This window comes from Patagioenas fasciata, chromosome 16 (assembly GCF_037038585.1).
Source record: "Patagioenas fasciata isolate bPatFas1 chromosome 16, bPatFas1.hap1, whole genome shotgun sequence".
NCBI classification, from domain to species: Eukaryota; Metazoa; Chordata; class Aves; order Columbiformes; family Columbidae; genus Patagioenas; species Patagioenas fasciata.
In genome coordinates, this window is record NC_092535.1 from 9,722,479 (window position 1) to 9,744,540 (window position 22,062).

The 22,062-nt window shown below is 49.2% G+C and overlaps 2 protein-coding genes across 3 annotated transcripts in view; one reads left to right on the top strand and one right to left on the bottom strand.

The window, feature by feature from the left end:
• Positions 1-12,608, top strand: part of MMP24 (matrix metallopeptidase 24) — a 46,253-nt gene extending 33,645 nt beyond the window's left edge. For both annotated transcript variants that reach the window (XM_065849475.2, XM_071815632.1), the window contains 4 exons: positions 5,613-5,827; positions 6,974-7,112; positions 8,715-8,981; positions 10,141-12,608. In XM_065849475.2, coding sequence (XP_065705547.2) covers positions 5,613-5,827; positions 6,974-7,112; positions 8,715-8,981; positions 10,141-10,478 — 959 coding nt within the window. In that variant the 3' untranslated portion in view covers positions 10,479-12,608. The remainder of the gene's footprint in view (positions 1-5,612; positions 5,828-6,973; positions 7,113-8,714; positions 8,982-10,140) is intronic.
• Positions 12,609-14,669: 2,061 nt separating this feature from the next.
• Positions 14,670-21,145, bottom strand: EIF6 (eukaryotic translation initiation factor 6). Its single transcript, XM_065849476.2, has 6 exons — positions 20,950-21,145; positions 20,792-20,877; positions 19,811-19,986; positions 18,423-18,599; positions 17,672-17,853; positions 14,670-16,532 (listed from the first exon to the last, which is right to left on the bottom strand). The coding sequence occupies exons 1-6, from the start codon at positions 21,054-21,056 to the stop codon at positions 16,523-16,525; spliced, it is 738 nt and encodes a 245-aa protein (XP_065705548.2). The 5' UTR covers positions 21,057-21,145; the 3' UTR covers positions 14,670-16,522.
• Positions 21,146-22,062: the final 917 nt, after the last annotated feature.

The window sequence follows — 22,062 nt, forward strand, 5'->3', positions numbered from 1 at the left end:
AATAACTAGTGACTGGGTTCAGGCCCAATTGCAGACCCATGCAATAGCCTCTCTCACTTAATTTTTCTCTCACTGAGATTTGCTCTGACTGATTTTCTGAAGTTGCTGGGGAACACAGTGACAGAGGCTCTGACTTGCATGTGATGCTGCCTGGTTAGTGATATCGGTGGTGGGTGTAGTCATTTCCTGTACTAAATGCCACGGTGCCAGCAGCTCTTAAGTAACTCTTTGTTCACACGGTCATCTCTGCTACTCATAACCTGTTATATCCTGCCTTTAGCCATCTGCTTTGGAGGCAGGTCACTGTGTTGAGATTCTGGAAATAATAATGACTGGCAAACTGTATAGAGTCTGTTCGTTCTGCTTTCATGCCAGGTTGTGCTCTGAAGTGGCTTAGGTCTTACAAGATAGCATCTTTCTTCAGCAATGGACAGGCTGTGCTTCTGCTTTCCATCCCCCTCACTGCAGACCAGATTCTGCCTGCCCAGCGCTTGGACATGAGGATTTTCATGATGTATGTGTGCTCCTCTGCTCATTGCACGTGCGTAGCTGCAGGATTACCTTCCAGCTTTACCTGTGAGTCCACCCTCACGCTGTGACAAAGCAATTAAAGATAAAAATTCAGTCTGTATACCTACAAGAGGAGACAAGACCTCAATCAGGATAAATTAGAAGGCCCACAATGCATAAAAACAAGAAAGATAGGCAGGAGAAGTCCATGGCTGTCAGGGAAAGACAGTAAGAGGAATATTTTAAGTGAAGTGACCAGGTCTGTATCCAAGCAAGTTGCAGGACCACCTGCAAAATGTGTGGGGAGCCTGGTCAGTGCTGGGCGCCTCCTTCAGAGCAGTTTGCCAGCATTGGCAGACAATGAGGACATGCGGTGGCCCAGCTTCCATCATTGATCCTGACTTGTGGTCTCTTTCCGGTGCTGTAGCAAGTGCTTCAGTTAATGCAAATCTCTGGTTCACCTGACTCATTGCTGGTTTGTGCCATCCAGACCGCAGCGTGTACAACTGCTGCTGCAAGTTTGCTGCATTCTGTTTCAGTGGCATCTTAGGGCTAATTAAAACCTTTGCATTGGTCCTATGGGTGGCAGGTGCTATTTTAACTTTGCTCTTCTCTACAGAAGACTGAGACAGACTTTGGGCACCTAAGTTGAGCATGAGACAGCTGCACACGGCTGCTGTGACCTGGTCCTGCTCCTCGCTTGTGAAGAGAGAGCGAATCTTTCATAACTCCGATCATGCATGAGATGTTAAGTCATGAGATGTTAACCATATGACCACGATACTGTAGTCCCTATTCCGTACCTTGCTGTCGTGTCTTTGTGAGGCATCAGGCACGTTCATCATAATTTTTTTAGATATTACTCGTGTCTCACCCTTTTTTCCCATAAAAGAGAGGGGATAAAATCAATGTCATGTTCTTATCTTGCTGGTCTTGGCCATCTCTATAAAACTCTTAATTCTGCTCTCTTCTCCTCTCGAAGCGTGGAGGTTTTGGTTTGTTATTTCTGGAAATCCAGAACTGCTGTTGATTTGAGCATTTCTATCGATTTGCTGTATCTGTGAAGCAGAACCACCTTGACTTGGCAATCACTGCCTTTCACACTCTGTGAGCAGCTGGAATACGTAACACACGCTGTCTTCTTGAGTCCGTCCCAGACAGTTTCCCCTCTCAGCATTGCCGATTGCCACGCACCTCGCTGTGTTTAAAGGCAACAGAGCTCTTTGGAGTCCTCCTTGCAGTCAGGTTGTGAGTTTGCTCCTGGCTGCCTCTCACAACACGGGGATCTGTCCTGTGCTGGAACTGGTGGAGGTTTTCTGCAAACCACCAAATAGGCGTCTGATGAAATTGCTCCACTGTATTAATTAAACTGACCACAAAAGAGGCTTTTCTGATCCATCTGCGGCAACAGAAATGCATTTTTGACTTGGTCAGTGTGCAGCAGCCTCTTGCCAACAGGAGGGAACAAACCTCTTGTGCTTCTGTAGCAACATGCTCTAGTCTCATTTGGAAAGGTGATCCTTGTATCAGTCTGTTGGCAGGAGAATCCTATCATGTAGGACATGCATTAGAGTTCTTTTCAATGTTATTTACAAAGCACATCCACTCAAAGCCACAAGGATGGCAGCACAGGCATCATGTTTGATGAGAGACCTGCAGTGTGCACTAAGTCACTACTTGTTCTTTCCTTAATGCAGGCATTTCTAATCTTCACCAAGTATGTAAATCACTGGTTTTCAAACTTAATTTATTCAGGTACTGTAATTGGCACCAAGTGCAACTTTTGGCAGCCAAGTCAGGTTACCAGTTTCCTGCTCCTTTAATTCACCCAAGCAGGGGTTGAACACTGTGCTCCCATCCGAACAAACCAGAACTTACTTTGTGTGGGATCGGCCTGGGACATTCCCCATTCCCGTCCTGTGCAGCACATCCCCCTGTGCCGACCCAGTCCAACCAGCCCGGCCCAGAAGTGCAACCAGCTGGTGGAGGAGCCGCCTGCGCACAACCCCGGGGCTTCACCCCGCGGTCACTGACCTGCGGCCATATCAGCAAATGGCATTCCTTAACGCCGGCAAAAAACACCTCTCCAGAGTGACAGTGACAGGAAAACAGGCTTTTGCTACCGGAGGGTTTCGGGAAGCGTTGTAATTCTGCCCGTCAGTGTGTGTGCAGTTGCCATTCTTGGAGCAGCCAGTAGTCCCAGAAATGCCAGTCCAGAAATCCCCACCAAGAAGGATTTTAGTTTTGTGAGAGAGCGCTTTCCTGCTGGGGTAACGCGCTGTCCTCGGTCTCAGGAGAGGTCTGTACTGCCTGTTACATTGTGGGGCCGTCTCTGAAAGAGAACCGGCTGGAACACGGCATTTCGGCAGGCGGGAATGCTGGCGTTCAGCACACAGAGCTGGCTCTTCTGTGCTTTTCTTTCTGCTTCGCGGCTAAAGTAAACCTGGGAGAGGAAGAGTAGGAGAGCAGGAGAGCATTCCTGGGCTTCAAGTGCAAGTGAGCGCTTGTGGTGCTGAGCGGAAGAGTCACAGCCTGTGGGTGCCGCAGTGACGAGGGACGGGGTGCTGAGGACCTGACACCTGCTTGGGCTGCGTTTCGGGAAGAGGGTGGTTGTGGATTAGCTCTGGCTGTGCCCTGTGCTGCCCATTTGCAGCTGCCATGTCCTGGTGCGCCCCAAAAGTGCATCTGCCAGCTTAGCTTCGGCCAAAAAGCCGATAAGCAAATTTCTTGCCTGACAAGGGTGTCCAGTCCTGCTGCTCCTGTGGCGGGCGATGTCTGTGGAGCTTTGTTTGTGCCCTTTAGGGAAGATTCAGAGACCTCTAGCAGGAGCAGTAGCACAGTTTGGGAATTTCATTTAAAATAACTGACGGTATGCTAAGATACTGGGCACTGAACAGCTAAGAATAGAGGGAGATGAGAAATACACAGTATCAAGTATAATCAGTATCAAATATCAAGTATGTTAAAAGGTGTTTAGATGAGGTTCTCAGGGACATGGGTTAGTGCCAGAGTTAGGTTAGGGTGTGGTTGGACTCGATGATCCTGAAGGTCTCTGCCAACTGAAATGATTCTATGATTCTATAATATTTTTATCTGTTCCATGTGGACAGCTTTCCGACAATAATTATTAACAAAGAATCCTCATCTAAGGGATTTCTGTGAGCAATATTTACTAAAAGTCCTAGAATAAAAGTAAATAAAAATAGTTGCTAAGAAAAATTGCATACGGCACAAAATATCACATTATGAGGGCAAGTAACCTCGAAGAAATATAATGATCCATTTGAAAAGCTTTAGGAAAGAGCTCCAAGAGTAAATCTCAAGATCTTAAAACAAAAAGACAGCAGAAGAAGCAGCAACAGACAGATGGAACTGATCTACTTAGCTCATTAAAGAGAATTTTAAAAGCATCATCATCAAGATGTATGAATGATTAAATGTTGAAATGCTAAAGATAAGAAAAAAATACAGAGTGTAACAGACAGGTCAGACACAGGCTTAGCAATGACAGGGCTTAATCACTGAAACAATTTGCTGCAAATTTTCCACGGCTTGAAATCAGGAAAACGTGCGGTATCTGCCCCGGGAACACGAGGCTCCTCATGGGACTCCAGGTGCAGGTTTCTGGCCGGTGCTGCAGCAGCTCGGACTGTTATTATCTGACTGGTGCTTTCTGAACATAATATCTATGAAACCTACACACAGGTTTCTTAGAGTTATAACCTGATAACAATTCAATATGATGGCTTTCTCAGAGGATGTCTTTGTGTGTCACTAACCCAACCACCCTTCCAGCACTCATTCATTATAGGAACCCTTTGGAAATGTAACATTTAAGAGCTAAGTTGGCATGGGGACTCGGGCACCTAACCATCATTTTAGGCCGCGTAGTTCAAAATGTTTATGTGCAGATGTTCTCTTCTAATCCCAGAGATGTGCAGCTTCTTTGGGGACCTGAATCCTTACCCGTAAATTCCTCCTCCGGGTCCGGGCATGGCAATCACCACAACAGGGTCACCGAGGCCCTTGCAGCCCGGGAGGATGAGCCGTGTCCCACACACGTGTTCGGGGACACCAGGGGTGTGAAGCACCTTGGAGCTGCTGCCGAGCTCCCAACACGGGGGGACTGACCCACAGCCACATCAGCCCCACTCTGCCCACTGCGGGAGCTTTGTCCGGCGGTCTCTCTACAGGGCCCTTCAAAAGCACTGCTCAGAGAGAGACCGACACCGTAATCCATGCAAATAAACAATCAAATCCCGTTTGATTGCATCAAACTTGCCAACTTGCGTCTAGTAGCCTTCTGCTTATTGCCCTACTAACCTGTGGCCTTCTCTGAGAAGCAACAATAAATCTGTGACTCTCTTAATTTGATTTGGTCCTGATTTTATCACTGTTAATAGGATTGTCTTATGACAGAGCTAGTTTAAGAGACCACCCCTGCTCCAAGTCTAAGTCACTTGTATTTTTATAACTTTAAAACTCTTGTCAGATCCCAGAGCTGGGCTGGGGAGGGTTGGAGGGGGAGCTGTGCTTGTGGGGAGCATCGTCTGAACCAGCGCATGGTCCCTTCCCTTGGCTGTTCAGCAGAGTTCCCATCGTGTGCTGAATGCAAAGATTGGTGACTAATAAAGTAATTGCTTTCAAATTTCTCAGTTCCCTGCGGTTCCCTTCTATCGTAGCATTGGTTTTCACACCCTAACTTATTTCTGGTTTTCCTTTGGCTTCTATCTTGTTTTGTTCTCTTGGTTTGTTTCGTTTCTTCATGGTCTACTAAACATTTCTATTCAAGGGTTCTCACCTCCCATTTCAGCTGGGAACGTGATTGGTACAGCTCCTTCCTTTTAGTTCCAGCCTCCTTGGGAGGACCTACAATAAAACATACTGGCTCTTGTTCAGTTCTTACCACTCGTCTGTTTTGGGACATCTTTGACATGTGGACGCATCCTGTTCTGCTCCCCATTTCTAGGGAATGAGCTCTGCGTAAGGAATTTGTAAATTCGTCGTCATTCATCCAGACTGTTGCCTTTTAAAACCTTCAAGGGAAGCGCAGAAAATCCAGTCTTGTCCACTTTGCTGAACATTTTTCTTTTCACTTCTAGGTCCTCCTATAGAGCCTCTGGAGCCGACCAGACCTTTACCGACTCTTCCCGTTCGTAGAATTCATTCAACTTCAGAAAGAAAACACGAGAGACAGCCGAGGCCTCCCAGTCCTCCTCTGGGGGATCGGCCATCTCCTCCTGGTGCAAAACCCAACATCTGCGATGGCAACTTTAACACCGTGGCTCTCTTTAGAGGAGAAATGTTTGTTTTCAAGGTACTAAGAATTCCTGCTTACCCATGTGTCTTTCTTTAGTTTCATTGCTGGAAAAGATTAATAGAAGCATAAGGTAGTGAGATTTGAAATGTCTGAAAATAGCTCTGTTTCTCCGAGCCTGATGAATGAGCAACATTAGAAGGAAGTGTAAGCAGATTTGCTCTGTAGTATTTGGAAACGGCGCCTGATGCGATTTGCAGGGTGCCCATGCATCAAAACGTGAACTGGCGGAGAACTCAGACACCGCAAGCTGAGAGCAGAGCCCCCTGTGCGGCCGGAACGCTGTGCGGGACCTCAGCAGGGCCGCCCCGCGGCCTCCACGATGCACACACCGGACCCCGGGCCCGCGGAGCTCCTGGCTCACCGGAGCTCTCAGGAAGTTGAGTCAATCTCGCCTGGCAACTACAGCCAGGGAGGAAGAACAGGCTTTGCTCAGTTACCCCGCCAGAATGCCTTGAATATGGAAATCCATGGTCCCATTCCCAAAATACCTGTAGCTTTCCCTCTGCCCAGTGGGCGTGAATGTGGAGAAGGCTGTTGTGAAGGTCATTAAATGCACAAACCACATCAGTTGCAGAGAATGCCTGAACTGAACACAGTACCTGGGAGAAGTCTCACAAGCTCTGTCCAGCCCTCAGTCAGCCCTGAGCGTCAGTTATGGCTTCTTAATCCGTTTATGGCTTTAATGATCTCATATCTAAAGGCATATTTGTTAACTCCTTTGTGCCTCTTTGTGCTTCACGCAGTCCCTGGGTAACATTAAGGCTGTGTAGGGGGTTGTGTGATGGTTGACCACCAGTTGTACCAGGACAAGTGTGACACCTCAGTGACAAGACACATGGAGAGTTCACTCACAAATGGGTTCATAACACTGATAACTATGGACTTGAAGCAAGTCCATAGCTCCTTTTCCCTCTCCTTTCCACCTTTTTCACAGCACCAGTGATCAACTTCTCACCCTTTTGGCTGCCATCTTCCCCACAAAGCGCTTCCCTCACTGCAGTGTTGGGCTGGGTTGGAGCTGTCACTGAACCAGGACTTGTCTGTAATGGTTACAGGGCCTAGGCAGGGCTTAATAATGCTAGACACCCAGCCTGGTTTGACCGCAAGATAAAAATAGTCTGAAGACACTTCTGGTTTTCTCAGGATCGCTGGTTCTGGCGCCTGCGCAACAACCGAGTGCAGGAGGGATATCCCATGCAAATCGAGCAGTTCTGGAAAGGCCTCCCCGCAAAGATCGACGCAGCCTATGAGCGGTCTGATGGAAAATTCGTTTTCTTCAAAGGTACGGTACATATCTGTGACAGCCTACAACACCTACCTCACATCACAGTCCTTTATGGCATGACAATGGTGAAAACAGGTATGCATGTCCTTTTCCAAGGGGACACTTCAAGCAGCTAAAATTCCTCAAAATATAGTTTAGTGTGGGCTGGCCTTGCCAGGACAATCTCTGTATAAGCTAATACTGATCACTGGAAGTTGGCTTCCATGTGATAGCAAGAAATAGCTCCTGTTTCCCAAGGAGCGTCAGTCTCCCACCTATCATCTCCTACAACACGTTTCGCAGGGCATTAGAGTCTCTCCAGGTGTAGGGCACTCCCAAACACATTTCTGGACAATTGTCTCCTAAAGAGACAAAATGTCCAACCTTATGCTGGGGCCCACACGAGCTCCTTGCCCCGTGACAGTGTCCGCACAGGATCCCGTAACTGAGAGCAAGGTGCAAGCAAGGAACTGTGGCTGGAAGGCGTTGGCCTGCCCCATACAGAAACACCGCACCTGGTCTTCTGCATTGATGTCCACAGCCTCAGGCCCTCATCTCAGTAAAGTGTATTAACACTTGAGAAGGCTCAGAGAAAAGCAACAGAAATGATCAAAAGCATGGGCTGACTTCCTCAGTCCGGATGAGGGATGACAAAGGGCATGAATGGGTCTTTGGAATCGTGACTGGCCTAGAGGCGGTAGATGGAAAAGGTTGTAAAACGTCTCTTCTAAAATGAGTTGAGGAGTAGCATATGAAATCAGGTTTCAGGTTCAAAATGAAGAGGAGGAGCAGCTTTTTCACATAATGTCAGGCAGAAAGGGACCTGGGGGTACTAATGGACAGGAAGCTCAACATGAGCCAACAGTGTGCCCAGGTGGCCAAGAAGGCCAATGGGATCCTGTCCTGTATCCAAACCAGCGTGGTCAGCAGGACAAGGGCAGTGATCCTTCCCCCGTGCTCCGCATTGGAGCGGCCACACCTGGAGTGTTGTGTTCAGTTCTGGACCCCTCAGGCCAGGAAAGAGATTGAAGTGCTGGAGCGGGTCCAGAGAAGAGCAACAAGACTGGTGAAGGGACTTGAGCACAAGACCTACGGGGAGAGGCTGAGGGAGCTGGGCTTGTTCAGTCTGGAGAAGAGGAGGCTTAGAGGTGAGCTCAGCACTCTCTAGAACGACCTGAAGGGCAGTTCTAGCCAGGTGGGGATTGGTCTCTTCTCCCAGGCAGTCAGCAACAGGACAAGGGGGCATGGGCTTCAACTCTGCCAGGGGAAACTGAGGCTGGATATTAGAAAGCAATTCTGTGCAGAGAGAGTGGTCAGCATTGGAATGGCTGCCCAGGGAGGTGCTGGACTCACCGGCCCTGGAGGTTTTTAAACTGAGATTGGCCATGGCGCTTAGTGCCATGATCTGGTCAATGGACTGGAGTTGGACCAAGGGTTGGACTTGATGATCTCTGAGGGCTTTTCCAACCCAGTCAATTCTGTGATTCTGTGATTCTGTAATACAGTTAAGGCTCTAAGTCCTCGACATGCTGTGGTTCATTGCAGCTGTTTTACATTTATATCAATTCAACTACCAATTAGGCAAATCTGTTTGTTGTTTGTGTCCCCATTCATCTCTAGGAGACAAGTACTGGGTTTTTAAAGAAGTGACGGCAGAGCCGGGCTACCCGCACAGCCTGGTGGAGCTGGGGAGCTGTCTGCCCCGGGAGGGCATCGACACGGCTCTGCGCTGGGAGCCCGTCGGCAAAACCTACTTCTTCAAAGGCGACAGGTACTGGAGGTACAACGAGGACAAGAGAGCGACGGACCCGGGATACCCGAAGCCCATCACCGTGTGGAGAGGAATCCCTCAGGCTCCTCAGGGGGCTTTTATCAGCAAAGAAGGCTGTACGTATCCGCAGTCATCGTGTGTGTTAGTTCACAGACAGCTTATCTGCCTTGGGTGGTTGGCCGTGGGGTGTTTTGAGTATTTCCTGAGATAGGAACAGTCTCAGAACTTCTGGGGTCGCACCGGCACCCACAAGCAGCGGCAGTGAGATCCTTCCTCACCCTCATCCCAGCTCCTCACCTCCTCAGCTGCCAAACCACATTAGCGTGATGTGGGGAAGGACTTTTTTGGGTTTTGCTGCCACAACAGTCCCCACACGAGTTTTCCTGGGTGCTGATTGTGAGGCTGCTGCAGGTTACATTTTCCCCCTGGTTTCTTACCTGTAGCTGCACCCACCTGCCTGATGCACCTGGAATTCAGCCTGGACCTCCAGAGCCTCCTTCCAACACGTTTCTGTCTCTGATTTTGACATTTCTTCCTCTTCGTGCTGGGGAAAGAACCAACAGAGGGGGCTTGTGCTGTTGAGACCGTGTTTAAACACGGTCTGCAGTGCGAGCCGAGGCTGTGGGGCTGACAGGCTGCAGTGAGCCAGGCTGGAGGGCAGGCACGGGACACCCAATACTGTCACCGGCTCCCTTCTGCTTTTTATCTTCTAATCACTCCACAGTGATTAGGAAAGGAGTCATCAGGTGGGGGGGAACATATAGCATAAACCATCAGTCTTGTATTAACAGCAGGACAAGACTGCTCCTTAACAAAGGCCAAAGCTCCTCGGTTCTGTGGCCAAAAGGACTCATTCAGCATCTGCTCCCTCAGGCTGAGTGAAACCTTAAGAATTCTCCCAAACACCGTCGCACCCAGGCACACGCTGTCATGCTGTGATTATGTTCATGTTCGGTAACAAGCGCAGATTTACAGATGCTTTAGTGAAAAATAACTCACCGCAGAACACTCACTGTGAAGTTGGTGATTTTTTTTTTCACAGCCTGTCTTGGCGAAGGGAAACGATGCTCTGTGAACCAAATCACGCCCCCCAAGCCAGGGTTATGGCTTCTCCCTTAAATCCCAGCTCCAAAACCACCTTCACTTTGCAGTGGTTTTGGGCTGCCCTGGCTGGATGTGGTTTATTGCCCCCCCAGGCTCTGCACATCCTCGCACAAGCCAGCTCACCCAGCTGGAAATGGTGTGGTGAGGAATATTCTCTCTTTTGTCTCCTAGTTTACACCTACTTCTACAAAGGGAAGGAGTACTGGAAGTTCGATAACCAGCGGCTGAGCGTGGAGCCAGGCTACCCCAGGTCAATCCTCAAAGACTGGATGGGCTGTAACCAGAAGGATGTTGAACGAAGTAAAGACAGACGCCTCCCCCACGACGACGTGGATATTATGGTGACAATAAACGATGTGCCTAGCACTGTAAATGCAATCGCAGTTGTGATCCCTTGCATTTTGTCTCTGTGTATCCTCGTCTTGGTATACACAATCTTCCAGTTTAAAAACAAAGAGGTGCAGCAGAATGTTGTGTATTATAAAAGACCTGTTCAGGAATGGGTATGACACAGCCCGCTGCACTTTTCAACTCATTGATCTGGTGAGGACTATGGACAAAAAAAGAAATTTAAAAAAAAAAGAAGGAAAAAAAAGCATTCAAGAGCCTACCAAACAAATCTACTTCAGCGACCTACAAGTTTTGGACAGCCTGGGACTGAAAGGAGCAGGAAAACTGGCAAAAATACAGGCAGCCCTGCAGTGTGGAGCCTCTTTCCCTCTTGCTGCCTCAGCCGCGCGTCCATCTCGTGTGCCCGCTGCCCACATCGGAGTCTTCAGACGGGTTCCACCTGCCCTTCCGTTCCTGCACCAGTGCTCCCGTTAAACCCAGCATTCTCCAGTGTAGCTGAACCACCTCTGAACAGAACCATTTTTTTAACAGCTGTCTCATAAATGAATTAAGATCATTAAATCGATGAACACAAACAATTCAGTATTGTAAGTAGAAGACATTCTGATGCTGAACCATTCTAAAAGATCTTCTTAGTTTATTACGAAATCCAGGGAATTACCTGGATGCAATTTTCCAATACCTGCTGGTCAGATGTTTTGTACATTCATAACTAAGCGACGCTGCCACTCAGCACCGTGCATGAGGAACCACTGAGCACTCAGAGAGGTGAATGAGTGCAGAGCTCAAGAAGCACCAAACCAGACACCATGACGTTACCTGCCAACATCAAGCCCTCGATCAGGACAACCTGAAGACAAAGTAATTGGGTCTAAAAAAAAATCATGGAAATACATGTTGTTTTAAGCTCCCATCTGCAAGAAACGATGAACAAATGGTTACCGATATACTGGAAAATATGTATAGATGTAGACTGCACTCGGTTAAGATGCTGGGGAAAGATGAATCGTTGTTCTGTGGCATGTATAACTAGATTGTGGAGTTTGTATGTCGGGTTTCAGGAGAATGGAAATGTCTGTTTGGAGTGAGGTCGTCATTATGTTTTGCTAAGATAGTCAAGGTACAGTAAGAATTAGGCCTGTTTATAACTCAATCCAGTCCCTGTAGATGTTATGAACATTGTATGCCTTCCAAATTTGTTTTTTGGTTTTGCTCACTTCTTCACAGGCAAATATTTGGCAAGAACCAAAGCAAGCACGGCACGCAGCAGAATGAGTGACTCACCAGCCACACTTGACTGAGACATAAAAGTCAGGTAAAGGTGAGATAAATATCCAAACTTTTGGCTAGTAACTTTTCACAACTCTCTTCCTGCAACAGTGGCTTCTGTTTATCCCTCTTACAATTGTGAACGGTTCAGGATGTTGTGTCCTAACCACAAACTTAGTCCATTTTGTTGTTGATGCTGATATTTCTATCATGTTGAATAGGAGCGGAAGAAGGAGTTTCTTGCAATGCAACGTCACGGTGAAGCCCGGCCCGGTACACAAGTGCCACTCGTGGCAGCACATGAACTGCTTTGCACACTCACTTTGAGGAGCGGGTGATTGCATAAGCCCTCTGCCTATAACTGAATTCTATTCAGTGCAATGCATGTGCAATGCACAGAATGTCCAGTTAGTATAGAGGAAATACAGCTTTATAATGTCAGATACAGAAAAAAAACATCGGAGGATGGCAAACATGCTAAAAATATCCTAATTACAGTGATGAGGAGTGAAGAAGCAGAAAGACTGTTAGCATTCTGGATTAACTAGTGCTCAAATATTGCTGTGGTGAAGCAGGATAGACAAGTAGATCATTGTAGTGAAGCCCACTAGGACTGCGCAACACATGGTCTCAAACTGTATTTTGTCCTTCATACTTGATTTCCATAGCCAAGCTGTTTATTGTGTTTAAACATTTAAAAAAATATTACAAACATATTACAAAATAAGTGAGAAGCTAGTAGATGCAAAACTTTGCATTTTAGTGAAAAAAAAAAGTGATGATGTCTCATGATGGGTGAAGAAGTGCAAAGGACCAAATGAAATTGGAGCTACCAGTTAGACACCCCCACACGTGCTACTCCGTACGCTGCTACGTGTACTCTGTATGTGGTAGAACGCACACGAACGCCACAGCCACACAGACTCATCTGTACGCTGCCATCTCTCTGGGACTGCGACGGCCCAAACCTTTGAGCAACTTCCAACAGCCATCATTAAACAAAAAAAGAGAAATTACAACCTGGAGAAATGTCTGGTTTTGTTTGTATTTTGTATTGTTTCCTCCTGCCCTGTTGTGAAGCAGCAGCGCAGGCAGCACCGGGCTGAACCGATTCCCTGGCACCCGCTGCAGGAACATCAACCGAACTCGGGCTACCCCAAAGAACCACCGCTCCTAACAGCCGCACAAACAGTTGGGCGCCTTTTCTGACTGCTCCTGGTGCAGGTGTTTGAGCTCTGGAGGGGTTTGTGGGTGTTCGGGGCCTTGCAGAGTCACCGGTGCTGGTCACTGCTGTGATTTCATCCCCAGTAACACAGCTCGTTTTCCCAGGTAAGTTAGAAATGTGCTGGGATGCATGATCACTGCAGTCAGAACAGAGGTGCCCTCTGTGAGAGGTTGTTCTAACCGACAGTCACTAAACCTCAAGGAGATCTCCCATCTCACAGCACAAAGACTCAAATCTTTAAAAAGCTCTGTGAAGGATCCCGACAGACGATTTGGGGCATTAAAACACACTACAGCAGCCAAAACTACACACCCTGTGGCTACGGCACTGAACTCCGAGTTGCGAGACTTTCATCCCTCCCTCAAAACCTCTGGACAACTCTTCTCCATCCTGTCACCTTCATCACAGGACTTGATTCCAAACCTGGTATCAGACTCACCTGTCCAGCACAGCTGGACTCAGCTGTACGCTGCCATCTCCCTGTCCAGCACAGCTGAGTCCAGCACAGCTGGACTCAGCTGTACGCTGCCAGCTCCCTGTCCAGCACAGCTGGACTCAGCTGTACGCTGCCATCTCCCTGTCCAGCACAGCTGGACTCAGCTGCAGTTCTTCAGATCATTCCTGCATCCCTTTGCAGCACCTGCAGTCCCGTCTCGCCTTTCACCGCCCCACAGCGAAGGACACACGAAGCCACAGTGTGACCCACAGCCCCACAGCTCAGCATTTTTAATCCTGAGAACCCACAGTAGCATTTTCCAGCACTGGGGACATACGACTTGATTTTATTAACCATTCCTTAACACTTTTTGGCATCGTCACTGGAGGGTGCGGCCTGTGAGGTACAGCACAGAAAGCAGGTTGGTCAGGGATGCTCAGGTCTTGAAGTGCCTCAGGCTGCGTAACGCCCAGGGTGCGCCGCTGTCACTGCCACTGTCACCGCCCAGGCCCAAGCTGCTGTTTGTCCCCCCCATTTCACACCCTTGCTCTCCAGGTCTGGTCCTCCAGCCCTGCAGCTCCGGCACCGCCAGCCGGGTCCTCACAGGGAGTGACCAGCAACAGTGTGAGAGCCCCATCCTATCCCCTGGCTGTTCTTGGAGTTTTTAGTTTGCAGAAGAACCCCAATTCAGTGAGCAATGAAGCCCGTAAGCACTACCCAAAAACCTGTATGTGCAGGAAAGCTTCGTAACCACTGTGCAACACTTGCATCTGATCTATAGAGAGGACTCAAGATCAAGATGCAGCGCAGATTTACAGAAAGTGATGCTTTGTTTGGGTTTTCTCTTTCTAATTAACTCCAAACTTCTATTTTTGTTTTTTTTTGACTGTTGCTGAAGACTGAGCACACGTCTTTGTTCAAACACACACCTTTGGGTGAAGAATTTGCTCTTGTGTTGCTCAGAGTTCATCACTTCCCAGTGTGAAATCTGGATTCTTAACCACAACATGCTTCACTTCACGTTCAGCTGCACCAAATTTACCTTCCCATCAACCCAGCAGTCAGTCCTCATCCTCGCTTGTCGAAGTCAGCCTGGGCAAACTTCCCCGCTGAACAGGACATGGTGACACCGAACGTTGTGGCTTCCAGCGGAACCCCTTGTGAAACTGCTGGAAAATCTCACCCTTTCCTGTGGCCTTTCCCCCTTGCTCAAGCACGTAAAGGGGCTTCCCTCTCATTCTATGGGATCACTCACCCAGGGTCCTTAAAAGCCTTTGGCACAAAAACCTGCCAAATGCCTCTTGGGAATACAAACAACATCACAGCAAACCTTCTCCATATCCCCATGGCCTCCTTTGAAGAACTCCACAGGTCTTTACGACAAGATTTGCCATTAAAACACCATTTTGCACTCTCTCATGATATCATGTATTCCTGTTCTTTATTCTGTTCCCCCTGTACATAGGTCCACCTTACTAGTTCAGCATTCCCACAGGCCCTTGTTTACAACAGGTACCATGTTTGCCACCTTCCAGTTCCCAAGCTCCCGTGTAAGGATCTGGATTACAGAGTCTGGATTATTTTGCTTTAAGCAATTTTTAACACGGCACACACCCCAAGATCACCAATATAAACCACGACTCCTGCCTATCAACTGGAATAAAAACAGTTTCAGCCTTAATCTTGCACTGGATGGTAACACACTAACACCAATAGCAGTGGTGGGACTCAGAGCCCTGTGACGTGGCCAAAGGAAGGCGGCTTCTCGCTCTGAATGCTGCCATATGTGGAGACCCAGAGTCAGCGCCCAGGGAGGCTGTTCAGCATCTCAGAGGGGCCATCGCCACTAACAAGCGTTGGCTGCAGGATTCGTGAGCTGCTCACGGGCTTCCGGCAGGCAGGAGGATGCTGAGTTGTCTGGAATGGCAGCCCCTGTTCTAGACAGCCCAAGTGGCAGGACCACTGTGACCAAAGAAGATCCTGTGGCAATCTTTACTTAAAAGTTTAAGGAGCAACCTTTAACCAACCCAAACTTACAAAGCCTCCCGTTAACATGCAGACAGTAAAAAATTGAAGTTTGCTTGATTTTCTACAAAGCCTGAAGCACCAGGGCCAAAGAAGAGCTGTGCGCACTTCAGGACAGCACTGAGGGCACCACAGCCGCGCAGCAGCAGCGAGGAGCTCCCACACGCCCGCAGCGTGGGAACGGGAGGCATCTGCCTTCAGTACACCTTCAATGGGCAAGAAGCAACTGCACCGAGAGATCAGTGAGCAACAGCTCAGTTTAGGGGTAAATTACCATCCTCTACCTGAAAGCCAGATGTACAGCTCCTTTTTGTCATCATTGCTCCCTGACGAGGGCAGAGCTCTTCATTAGCAACCTCGCAAACCTGTAACATCCGACTGAATGGAGTAACTGGTTACAACCGTGTTACTTATCCTTTGTCTCCAAGATAACTCGAGGTGGTTTAAATCTTTTTTGATTTGCTGGGTAACTCCAGCAGAAGATGCTTAAGCCTGCTGGGATTAACCTGCTTTGCTGGGCTCGCTCTCGCGATGCCCCAGGAGCAGCAGAGGTGCCACCAGGCACACACGGACAAATGAAACAGGGCTGCTCCGGGGACAGTCACACCTTGCGGTGACAGAAATCCTGCGCTGACTCTGAGAAACTCCAGTTTTAACCAGAGCTGATCCCTGCAGAACCACCAGTCCTGTGGAAACAGCTGCAAGTCAGGGCAGGATAGTGGGCGATGGCGTCCAAATCAATTGGTGGCAAGTAAACTACTGTATTTTTGGTGCTGGAGATACAAGGGGCTCTTAGGTCTATCTACAGCAGAAACACCACTCTTCAGCAAAAGCGTGGAAGGAGAGGGCAGTGCCGTGTACGTGCTGAACAGATTGCTGTGCACAACACCGACGCATTATTTAATGCAAAATAATCCCTAGTGATCAACATTCAAGAGCCACAAGAGTAAATATTGTGGGCTGATTTGAGGGGCTCACTCAGCATCACAGAACAAGAAAGCACAGCTGAAGAACTGGAAAATGTCAGCAAAGGGATAGAGAGTATCCCTTATTTGTAACTTATGCATGTTATTTGCCAGGTTTTGTAGTAATACTTAATTTACAAAACTACAAAAAGTTGGTTTTGTAGCCTCTTCCTTGGCTCGGCCTGCAGAAACAACTTCAGAAGGTCCAGGTGTCTGCGATCCAAAGTGCAGCTTGACACTTCACTCCTCAGGAGCTTTCTGGAAAGCAGGAACCAACACTGCTCATGTCAAGCTAAAAACACAAGACAGAAAGGAGATTTAGCAGGTGAGTGCCAGAGAGCACACAAGACATTTCCAAACACCAGCACCATCGGTTCTCAACCTCCAGTCACACAGGCCCAGCAGAAATGTCCGTTCCCAGAACACGAGGGTCTGTGAACAGAGGGCAGCAGGGCCAGCCACACTAAGGACAGACGCGTCCCGCAAAACGTATGCTCAGCCTGGCCTGGGTCCTTATCAAAACCTCAGAGCAAGTTAAATCACAGCTCTGTTTTGCTCAGAGACATCAAGCCTTGCTACAGGAACTGTGAGGGGCAGCAGAGCTCTTCCAAAGGGTTCTTCATTCAAGAAGAATTCATTTCCTCTTTCCTGATGCCATAAACCACTCCCAGCCGTTCTTACGATAACCGAGAACTCGGCCGCTACGTTACAGTGGCTGAAGTGCCTCAAGAACCACAGCAACGATACCAAGAGTTGTCATCAAATGAATGCTCAAGTGAAGTTTGCACAGGACAGACATCTACACGTATGCCCAAACCTTGCAAAACAAACTTGCACTCATGACCTACTGGGGAAGGTCCCTCACTGCTACCAGTCCAGGCAGAAAACAAGAGAAACTGCCTCCCATTAGAAGGTAACATGGACAAAGCCTTTGACAAAAAGGCTTAACAAATTTTAAGGTAGCAGCCTTGAATTAGAAATATTTAAGCCAGCAGCAAAACTCAAAAGTCTTTTTTGGTTGGAGTAATGGTTGTAGCAGGTAGTTGAAATAATAATTTTATGGGTTACAACAATCAAAAGCCAAGATACCAAACAAAGTCACTGGCATTTTCACTTTTAAAACAAGGTTTGTTTAAAAAAATCCATTAATGTCATAGATAAGCACTGAACAGCTAGAAAAAGTATCTGAGTGTTGAAATGGATACTATTTCTCACAAAAAGGATTATAAAAACCCTGACGCTTTCCAAACAGGACTAAACAGGCTCATCGGCTACAGGAAACAAACCCTTGTGCAATGAGGTTATTGTTGTCAGCAACCCAACAGAAGAGGAAGTAAAATATAAAATAAATCAATTCTGAAAACAGCAACTTTTAAAGGAAAATCGTGCCTGTTTTGATCAGGATAATACACAGACCCTGATCGTCCTCACCTGTCAATCAAGGAATCTCTCATGTTGGTAGCAATTGTACTTGGCTGAGCTTCGTTGAGCCGGAAGATGCTCTCGATGACGGAGAGTTCGGTGCTGGTGGTGTCCAGCCCGCAGAACGCACACCAGTCGTTGACAACCATTCCTGCTGCAATGACCTCGCTGCCGCGGTTCACCGTCCCGGCCTGGCAAGAACAAAGAAGAGAGAGGTACAGGCTACGCTGAGGGCAACGCGGTTCATTACAAGTCTTTAGTGGAGGGACTCAACTCACCCTCCTGAAAAGCTTCTGCCATGAACAAAGCTATAAAGATTTCAGTCAAAAAGATAAATGAACGACCTTTAATCTCTGGAGAGAAAACTCTGCGATCAGTGAAATAAAATCTAACAAATAGGATGCACAAAGGCACAGCAATCCTGAAACTCACAAACCCAACTGAGCAATTGTTTTTTAAATGCTACTTTTGGCCAAAACATGGCCAATCTCACATTCTGTATGAATCCATCACCATAACTTGCATAATCCCAGCAGAGTAACGTTTCAGAAACAAACTGAAGGTGTTAAGCAGCTTATTCAGGCTCAGAAAAGACAGGGAAAATGTGTGAGAGGAACTGGTGCATTCAAGTCTTCTCCTCAACTCCTGCTTGGAACAGCTGTGCAGAGAAAACAGTAGCCCAGGAGATGAAGAAACATTAAAACTAGAACTGGGTTGGAAGGGAGTGGCAAGGGAAAGCAAAAAGCCCCAAATGCCTTACCACAAGGGGGACCTGGAGCAACGAAGACAGTTCATCCTGATCGTCAATTGAAGTTTTGGGGTGCACAAGTCCTCCTTGGTTACTAAAAACACAGTAACTTCCTACCAGCACCTGATCTGCAACCGTTTGTCTGAAAACCTCAACCTTCAGTACGTCTGCCAAGATCTCTTCTGTCTCCTGCAAACAGAAGGAGAGAATAAAGTCCTCAGCAAAACAGAATCCAGGAATTTGAAGTGAAGCTGCTCCTGCACGCAACACCAGAGGGATCCTCCCTCTGAGACCTGCCCGCACTTGCACAACCCATCACAGCCCAACCATTACCAAACGCTCCCTCAACCCCTGTACTCCGGGTGTTCCCAGCTCTCTGTGCACACCCAGTTGAGCCACTGTCACCAAACACAGCACCGAGTCTTCACTGAGGAGTGCGCGTGTCCCCGCCCTCTGCGGGGTCTGGCAGCTGCACCCGCTCTTGGGCGCTCCCTGGGAACCAACCCTCTTCTGTCCCACAGGGGCAAAATTGTCTTCTCCTCCCTATAACCCTAAGAACTTCCCACCTTCTCCAGGTTTTCACTGTGATTTGTTTTGATTTTGCCCTCTCTGGCCACCTTGTCTTACTTTTTACACTTATTTAAAACATAATATGCTGCAAAGACCGCTACCTTCCCTGGAGGCCCCTTGTTTTTTGCCTTTGTACTCCTAATACCAAGTCCTCCCTCATCACCTTTAGCACAAGCTGAACACCAACGCTGTGAGACCCTCGCTACCTGCAGCCACACACACCTCTCTCTGACGCTGTTGTGATATCAGTTCTCAAACATAAAGTAGCAGCAACTTTGTGTCCTCTGCCCTTATTTTAAACTTTCGCACAAGGCCCTTCTATTCACCTTTCACTCCTTTGTAAACATTCACGGCCTCTCATAACTACTACAAGTTTCAGTTCGCTCAGCAGCAGCTCATAACCACCACCGTAGTCCTGACTGAGCTCCCCTTCACGCTCTCTGCACTACACACACACCCTCTTTTATTCATTCAATTTTACGTACACAAAGCAAATCACACGCAATTACACACTTCCATATCCCACAAAGTGCAGTCACTGCAGCCCGCGGAACACGAGGGCACACGTGGGGCAGCGCCCACAGCCACAAAGACACAAATAGGACAAAAGGCAGATCAACGGAAACCAAGTCAGGCATCCAGAATGCACTTTCCAGCCTTCTCTCTTAAGAAAGGAGCTGGGAGGCAGTGCAGCCACCTGCATGGCTTTAGCTGAGCTGTTACCACAGGTCTTCCGATCCCCACGCTATGAACGGCAACCCCAACAACTGCACACCCAAACTGCTGCTGGGCAACCACCGCGAACTGCAAAGCGCCACCGAGCCACGAACCCTGTCCAGATCCGGGTGAACAAGGGCTACGTAGTCATTGCAGGTAGTGACGTTGCCCAGCGCCGAGAGACGCTCTTCTACTCGCTGAATTCGTACGGAATCTGGAAGACTATTGCGGATATGCTGAAGCTCTTGGTCTGTCGTACTGCTTGGGACCAACAGTCCATGTCTGTTTCCTAAAATGACCAGAAAAATAATTTAAAAAGAGAGAGGGAAAGTAACAAAATATTTCCACAGGGCTTCCTACTTCCCTGATGTCCACACAATGGCTTGAATGGGCCACAATGGCCCTTGCCCTGTCTGCTGCTCCCAAGCCCAGAATTCAGCTCAGGAGAAATAACATCAGCATTTAAAAACAACAGCACCATAGGTAAGAAATAGCCAGGATGAAGCACAAACTTATCTCAGAGTAGAAGTGGCTGAATGGCACCATCTTTCATAACTTCTCTTTTCCAACAGAACCAAATGTGGCCCAAGGTTCTCAGTGAAACACCCTGACCAGGAATTTCCCTTGTAGTTGTCAGTTACCCCACCAAACATGCAGATGCTGCTTGTTTGTATTATTTTAATATAACACAGGGAGGACAAACCCGTTCTTTTCACAGGAACAAAAGCAAGAAGTTTGTCTGATGGAACAGGGTTCCATAACCACAGACAAGGGACAGACACGTCTGTGGCTTCCACAACTGTTGAAACCTCCCCGTCTCGGGCACTGAACCATTATTATTAACACAAATTAAACTTCTCAATCACCCCAAGGCAGCCTGAGCCGGGTTTCCAGCCCAGCCCAGCCCTGAGGGGCACGCTCCCCTGCTCCAGCTCTGCCGGGCGGGTTTGACTCCTCCTCCCCACACCAGCGTTAGAACCAACGCTGGGGACGTGGGTGCTGCCCCCGGACCCCCCGCGCCGCCAGACCCCGGACAGCGGGGAACCCCGGTCAGACCCCGGGGCAGTTCCCCGGCTCTGCTCCCCCAGACCTACCCACACACATCCTGCCGATGATGCGGCAGCCGGCGATGGACGCGTGAACCACCGGGATGGTGCCGAACAGCTCCCCCTCGAACACACTGCAAGGAGAAAGCGCCGTCAGTGCCGCCGGGGAACGGCCGGGCCGGGCCGGGCGCTCGGGGGTCCCTCACCTGTAGAAGTTCTCGGAGCCGCCGATGGCCACGAGGCAGTAGGCGTTGGTGAGCTTGGCGAAGCAGCCCAGCTCGTTGTTGTTCTCGAAGCTGGCGCGCACCGCCATGGCGGGACCGGATCGGACCGGACGGTAAGGCAAGGCAAGGCCTGCCCGCTGCCGCACGCACGCGGTGCCACCGCTTCCGCTTCCGGCGGCGGAGAGCGCGGGGCAGAGTGGCCCCGGCCGCGCCTGTCGGGAACAGCGCCCCCACCGGCCGGGAGGTGCGGTCACACCGGCTGCCGCCGCCACGGGGAGTGCGGGAGCGGAGGGACGGAGGAACAGAGGGACAGAGGGATAGCGGGACAGAGGGATAGCGGGACAGAGGGACAGGGGAACAGTGGGACAGAGGGACAGCGGAACAGTGGGACAGCGGGACAATTGAACAGAGGGAAAATGGGACAGAGGGACAATGGGACACAGGGACAGAGGGATAGCAGGACGGTGGGACAAAGGGACAGCGTGACAATGGGACAGCAGGACAATGGGACAGAGGGACAGCAGGACAAAGAGACAGCAGGACAGAGAGGGACAATGGGACAGTGGGACAGCGTGACAATGGGACAGCCGGACAATGGGACAGAGGGACAGCAGGACAAAGAGACAGCAGGACAGAGAGGGACAATGGGACAGTGGGACAGAGGGACAATGGGACAGAGGGACCGCATGGCCCCCGTGTTCCCAGACACGGCACACAGGCTGACGCCACCCGTAGCAGAGGCCACCACGGGCTCAGGTGTCCCCTGGCTGTCCCTGCACATGGCACCGCGGGCACAGCCCCTGTCCAGCTGCCAGTCCTGAGCAGCCACAGCGTCCCTGTCACCGCAGGGCTGTGTCCCAGCACCACCTCTGTGCACAACAGCATCCAGGGGCAGACGTGTCACCTGTGTGCAAGCATGTCACCTGTGTGCAGATGTGTCATGTCACCTGTGTGCAGATGTGTCACCCACTATCCAGCTGCCACCCGAGTGCCTCAGCATGTCAGTCATATACAGGGGACACCCATGTCCCGGCGTGACCTGTGTCAGCTGCCACCTGAGTGCACACACCATCCATAGAATCATAGAATCATTTT